At 40.6% G+C, this 6,548-nt stretch overlaps 1 protein-coding gene across 1 annotated transcript in view; it reads right to left on the bottom strand.

The window, feature by feature from the left end:
* Positions 1–1,629: 1,629 nt before the first annotated feature.
* The window catches only part of LOC102818569 (nuclear receptor-binding factor 2-like), a 17,997-nt gene continuing 13,078 nt past the window's right edge, over positions 1,630–6,548 (bottom strand). Inside the window, exons 2-3 of the mRNA XM_006835810.1 lie at positions 3,776–3,816; positions 1,630–2,340 (exon numbers count right to left, since the gene is read on the bottom strand). Coding sequence (XP_006835873.1) covers positions 1,630–2,340; positions 3,776–3,816 — 752 coding nt within the window. The remainder of the gene's footprint in view (positions 2,341–3,775; positions 3,817–6,548) is intronic.

Genomic DNA, 6,548 nt, shown 5'->3' with positions numbered 1-6,548 from the left:
GTTGTCAGAATTAGCAAATGTTCACATCAAACATGACAAGGTTCAGTTGTTATAGAGAAATGGCTAAGGCTAGTAAAAAGGTTTATTTTGAGCACAAACATAAATCTCAAGTTTTAGAAGAAAAGTTAAGGAAACAAAATCTCAAGAGTCTGAGATAATGCAACACTGAGATGGGTAACTCAAGTAACATTTGACTTTTAAAAGAATGGAACTCTTATTTTAAAAACGAGTTTAATTTTGGTTTCACCTGTACCAAGAGGAAAACAGGAAAAACTGACCTCTGTATGGTTCACTTCATCTGACCCTATTTATGCTTGTTTTATCCAAACAAATTTTGTCAACTCCAACTGTCCTTAATCCTCTTTCCTGAGACACTCTATCCACATTTCTGTCGCTCTCATAATTCCACACAGGAAGTTGAACCCTGCAGTAAACACACCCAATGGCTAGTGCCCAGCTGTTTTGCTGCTGTCCTTCTCCTCCCCTTTGTACTCCGGGAACATCCTCAGTCTGCAGAGGACAATGGCCAGTCAGGGCTTCCCCCAGCACTGGGTTTGGCCAGGATGGCTGGTGCCCAGTAAAGGGATCTCTGTCCTGGAGTAGCCCTGACAATTTTCCATATATGCTGTGTCAGGGAAAAGTGTGGGAACATTAAACCTCAGGAATTTCTGTATTCTCTGCCCCTCGTTATAGGGGAAACTGACAACAAAGCACTGAAGAAAATAGTTCACGGATCAAATTAAAGATCTGACTGCATCTGTTCAAATTCACATTCAAACTTTACAACAGAGAGAAGTCATGCAAGAAAGTTTTTTCACCTACAACCACATTCAACAACGGTATAAAACACAATTACTTTATTGATTTCTTATAACCAAATACTGCCAACTAGCATTACTTCCATTCATGCATCATTAAAAACAAAAGGGTATTTCCTTGGTATTTCCATATGATGCACTACAAAATAAAGAAGTTAGAACTTAAAATGCACCCTGATTAATTATGTAAACTGGTAATTAAAAAAGAAAAAAGCATAACTAGTAATTTGGTTCTTTACTTCATAAAATGGAAATTTACCAATTTCTCCTGATAGTCTTGAGGTTATCTTTATGAGTAGTGCAAAGTGTGGTACATAGTTTCATCTAGAAAGGCATGTCTCTTACACACCTGATTCAAACAAACAAAATGTGCATGACAAAATGCATACAGTCAATGCATGATAGAAAGCATGGCAGCCCTTCAGGCTATCGTATTATTTAGGTTTGCATTATCATTTATGGCATTATAGATTAATTTACACATAACATACGTTTATACATTTTAACCCTGAAGATAAGTAATGGTTGTTTGAAAAATTAATTCCAGGTAGCCATTTGGTTTGTGTCAGGAGAAAGTGAACCTCCAAGAGTTTAGTGTCTGCCAAGTCCGGAATCCCGAGCTCCAGTCAGTAAATCGGATGTGTAATGTCTTTCACAGTGGCTGTTTCCCGAGTCCTGGCAACGCCTCGTCTACAGTCTGCCAGATGGTGCTGTATCTGCAGGGTCACCCTGGCATGTGGTTTTCCCTTTCGTTCTTTTTCTGGATTAACTGAATTAGTTCGTCTTCTCACCTCCTCTGTGGCCATTCATTTTAGTTATTCATAAGTCCTTTCAGAATATCCTCAGAAAGCTCTAGAAGGGGAAGTTCTGGAGATGGAAAATCCAAGGGAGGGAGATTGGGAATTGGAATGTCCTTGGCTTTCCCGGTGTTGGTTGCAAACTTCTGCCAGGTTGAAGAGGCTGCAGCCGTGTCTGAAGGCGGCGGCAAGCTCCACAGCTCTGATTTCTCCACAAAATCAGCATCAACATCCAACTCCTTTTCTATTGGACCTTTTAGAAGTCTGGCTTTTTCAGCTTTTAGTTGTTTATTTTCTTTCCTCAATCTTTCATTCTCAGCCACAAGGAACTCAACGTGCTTCTTCAAATCAGCAATTTTCGTGGCCTGCTCCTCTATAATTGTTTTATCATCTTTCGGGGCCTTGCTCCCAATGCGAGGCTCTGGGAGCTCACTCTTGTGCTGAAGTAAAAACAAGAGTGTGTCTGGATCCCTATCAAAGACGCCCTGAATTTCAGGCAGGAGTTTCTCTGAAGAAGGGCTGCACCTCTGATAGAGAAGGGGACTCTGGCCATCCGCATCCTCAGCAGAGGGCTTGTGAGATGCCTGAAGTTGGGAAGCCCCATCCTTGTCTATGTTCTGCTGGGCTTTGGACCTTTCCTCACGCCTGGCCCTCTTCCATCTCTCCTGGATGAGCAGGAGCTGTTTCATGTGGCTATCCCTTTGCAGTTCCAGTGACAAATGAGCCTGTTACACAGAATGAAAAGGTACAATCTGTAGAATTAAAAATTTTAAGTCTCTTTAGTGATATCCTAAACACGATCCCAAGAGTCACCTTCCCAATTAGCCCAGCAATACTTTAAACTGACATGCTATGTTTATAATGGAGTTGTAGTTGTTATTGAAGGGCTGCCGAGTCAGTTCCGACCCATAGCGACCCTGTATATAGGGTTTCCAAGGAGCAGCTGGTGAGCGTGAACTGCTGACCTTGTGATTCAAAGGGCTTTGCAGTCTGGTGCAATCACCCGCAGCAGCCACAACAGCAAAGCTTCAAAACTTTCACGTGAAATTAGGTATTTTTTGGATAAGCTAACATTTTTATTAATAACAAAGCATTATTCATTCAGGAATTCAAAAGTACTATTCTAAATCAACACACCAAATCAGAATGTAAATTTAAGTTCAAAATTAGAACCCTTCTCCTAATTCTACACCCAGCTAAAAAGGAAGTCTGCCTACCAACAGTGAGGTCAGGAGGCTCAATGCGTACCTGTGTTGCACCACAAACACAAGCAAGCTCTAAACAAAGGAAAGGAATTAACCTTAACTCTAGGTGCCCTTGGTTTGGCTTGAGGAGCTAATTTTCCATCACTGAAGGACTTAACAGAATTACTTGGTTTGTCTTAGAGAAGTATTCTACACCCAACTGCTAACCGCAAGGTCAGCAGTTCAAACCCACTAAGCCACTCCCCTTGAAGACCCTTGACAGGGTCACTATGAGTCAGAACTGATTCAACAGCACTAAACAACCACATGTATCATTATCTATGGACAAGGTTATTTTGCAAGCCCAAGTAGGCTCTCTCCAAGCAAAGACAACAATTTTAGGCTATTGGTGAAACAAATTTGAAAGTACCAGAACTGCTCAGGAATTCGGGAAAAGACAAGTAGAAAAAGTATTCAGATTTAAATTATCTTCAAAAGCAAAATAGGTCCAAATTATCTTCTCTTTGTCTGACCTGTACGCTTGCTGTGAACTAAAGGTAAAACTTTCTGGCATCAACAGTAGTTAATTTCATTTTAAATTCCTTTACGTTTCCTTTTCCTGCCCATTTTATAGATTTTTTTTACTAGAACATTGTGAGTGGGGCACAATGGTATATTTTATGCTCAATTCCAACCTCCACAACAAAGCTGTTCTAAATTAGGAGAGAAGGAGGAATGAAAACAGGAAACAAGAATGGCATAAGTGATGTCACATCGGAAGGGATTTTAATCCATGAGATGAAACAAAATATGCACTGTTGAATGTAAAACTGAGGATCTGCTGCATAAACCTTCACCCAAAGCACAATAAAAAGTTAAAAAAAGAAAAAAACACTTTTTAAACCTTGTTTCAAACATTAATTAAACCTTGTTTCAAACATTAATTAAACCATGTTTTAAACATTAAGCATCTCACCTGCTCAGACTGTGTCAGCTTCATGGCTTCGGAAAGGTATGCTGGTTAAAGAGAGAGGCATGTTAATATATGAGTATTGTCATTTTGTAATTAGGAGGTCAGAGAAGGATACAAATAGTCTTCTTATGACAAAGACCAGAGGTCTCATAAGAAATTCTGCTGTATAGTAGTAAACAGGTTCCTGAAAAAAAAACAAGCAAAGGTGTAAAAGAAGGAAATGAGCTCCTCATTGTCTAAGACAATTCTTCCCTTCTCCAAAAAGAATGTCAGAAGTCATCAGATGTACATGTTCCCTACTCCACTGTGAAGGTTTTTTTCTTTTAAATACCTGTGGAGTTTACAAGTAAAAAGCCAAAGACATCCAAATCAGAGAAACAGAATTAGGAAGCCTCAAAATTAAACAGCCTATCAAAAGGAGCTCTGGTAGCGTAGTAGGGCTGCCAACTTCAAGGTCGTCAGATGAGGCATTCTGCTCCTGTAAAGGGTCACTATGAGTCAGAATCAACTCCATGGTACTTAACAACAATCAAAGGCCCATTCCTCCTTATGTTTACAAAGCCAGCAAGATATTAGCATGACAGCTCACCCCTCTTAATACCTGGCTGACATAATTTTGGCCTCCTAGAAAATTAACTCTACTAAACTCTGCTTCTGAATTATGCCATAAGCCTATAGTTAGCTGCTGCTGAGTGCATTCCAACTCAAGGTCACCCATGTGTGTCAAAGAACTGTGCTCTGGAGCAGCAGACCTTTCTCTCCTGAGGCACTTCTCTGTGGACTCCAAACTCCACCCTTCTGAGCATCTAAACCAAGAGCGCCACCCAGGGACTCCAGGGGCCTAGTATGTTTAACAATCAAGTTCCTTTAAAGCTTGGAGAACTTGTTCCTTCAGTAACACTTCCCTTTGACCTTAACATCACAGTTCCTGAGTGATTTAACTTGTCTGAATTGAAGTAGCCACTATGGAAATCCATAGGGAGTTCTGGTAGCTTAGTTAGGTCATCAGTTTGAAACTACCAGAAGTTCCTTAGGAGAAAGACGAGGCTTTCTGCTCCCGTAAAGATTTACAGCTTCACAAACCCTATCAGGATCGCTATGGGTCAGAAATGACTCGATGGCACTTAACAACAACATGAAAATCTATACTTTTCTCTCTGGGGTAGTTTCTAAATAGCTTAAGGCCAAATTCTCTGCTCCCTTGTACATTAAAACACGCAAAAACACCCAATGCATTTTCAAAACAATGCTCCCAATCCTTCCCTACTTGATCTTTCTAAGAACTTCCTCCTCTTCTTACTTTTAATTACATTTTCTATTTTGTCATATGTTTCTGTATAAGATATATCCTTTTGAGAACAACTAGGGATATAAACACCAAGTATTAATAATAAATCCTGCACAACTAAGTTCCATGGTTTTACGTCTTCTCTTATTGTTGTTATGTGCCCTGGAGTCGGTTTCGACTCATAGCGACCCTGTACAGGGTTTCCAAGGCTGTAAATCTTTACAGGAGCAGAATGAAAGCCTCATCTTTCTCCCATGAAACAGCTGGTAGTTTTGACCATTGAGATTAGCAGCCCGACTCGTAACCACTGCGCTACCAGCTTTCCCTCTTACTTGCTAGAAGTCTTTAAACAGCTCCCATTCCGATACTGGAGTCCTGGTGTGGCACTGTGGAATATGCACTGGACCCCAAGATCAGTTTCAACCACAGGGTCAGCAGTTCAAACCTGCCAGCCACTCCCCTGAAAAGCCTAGGCAAGGTCAGATGACATTCAAATTAACAAAGCATTGCTTAATCTAAATTTGCTAATGAATTTCTGAGTTCTTGACTTACAATAGTTTTCTGCCAGGTTCTATGTTGTTAAGTACCACTAAGCCAGTTCTGGCTCCTAGGAACCCTGTATAGATTTTCTGAGCAGCAGCTGGTGGGTTTGAACTGCTGACCTTGCAGCTAGCAGTCCAGTGCTGATCCTACAGAGCCATACCAGGACTCCTCTATAGTTTGAGGCACTGACTAACTTGGATGTTATGTTCCTTTCTCCAGAAAACATAGAGGTAGTTATATATAGTCTTTCCTCCGGCCATACTTACCACACTTCCGTTCTTATTTTGCCTCAACCTTTTCTAGTGTTTTACTCCTATGGTACATTTACATAGCTGTATCCATATTTCCTTTTGCTCTTGTTTCAACTGGGCAGCTGCTGAGATAGCCTATTTGCTCTGTTAAGTGTATATGAATTTTCGTAGGCACCTCTCCCATCTGACCTGCACAGATCTGTTTCCCTCTTCCCACTGTAGTTTGCTTTAAAGACATTTTCACAACAAATGGAAGTTTCCCACAACCAAAGTTGAAATGTCCTTGCTTTGCCAACCTTGAAATTGCATGGTAAGCCAGACTATGCCCAAGGGCAGAGTTCCCAAATAGTTACCAAGAGTCTAACTAAAACAACAGTCATTTTAAAGTCTTTTAAAGGGACAAAGAAAATGTCTAATTGCATGTTCTCCTCTTTGTTCCACAAGTATACAAATAGGAAGAAGAACCTACCAGGTCAGACATTTAGGAAAGGAATACCTAGGAAAAATCTATCAGTTCTGGTGAATCTGCTTTTTAAGTTAGGGCACAAGGCTAACATTTAAGGTAGATGCCAGCTAAACGGTGAGCCCTGGTGATTTAGTGGTTACACATCAGTTAGTAACCACAAGGTCTGCAATTCAAATCCACTAACCACTGGTAGCATAGTGGTTACAAATCGGACTGTGAACCTTAAGG

The sequence above is a fragment of the Chrysochloris asiatica genome, unplaced genomic scaffold (genome assembly GCF_000296735.1).
Source record: "Chrysochloris asiatica unplaced genomic scaffold, ChrAsi1.0 scaffold00020, whole genome shotgun sequence".
Lineage (NCBI taxonomy): Eukaryota > Metazoa > Chordata > Mammalia > Afrosoricida > Chrysochloridae > Chrysochloris > Chrysochloris asiatica.
The sequence above is the reverse complement of the archived record's forward strand: the minus strand, read 5'-3'. Positions and strand labels throughout refer to the sequence as shown.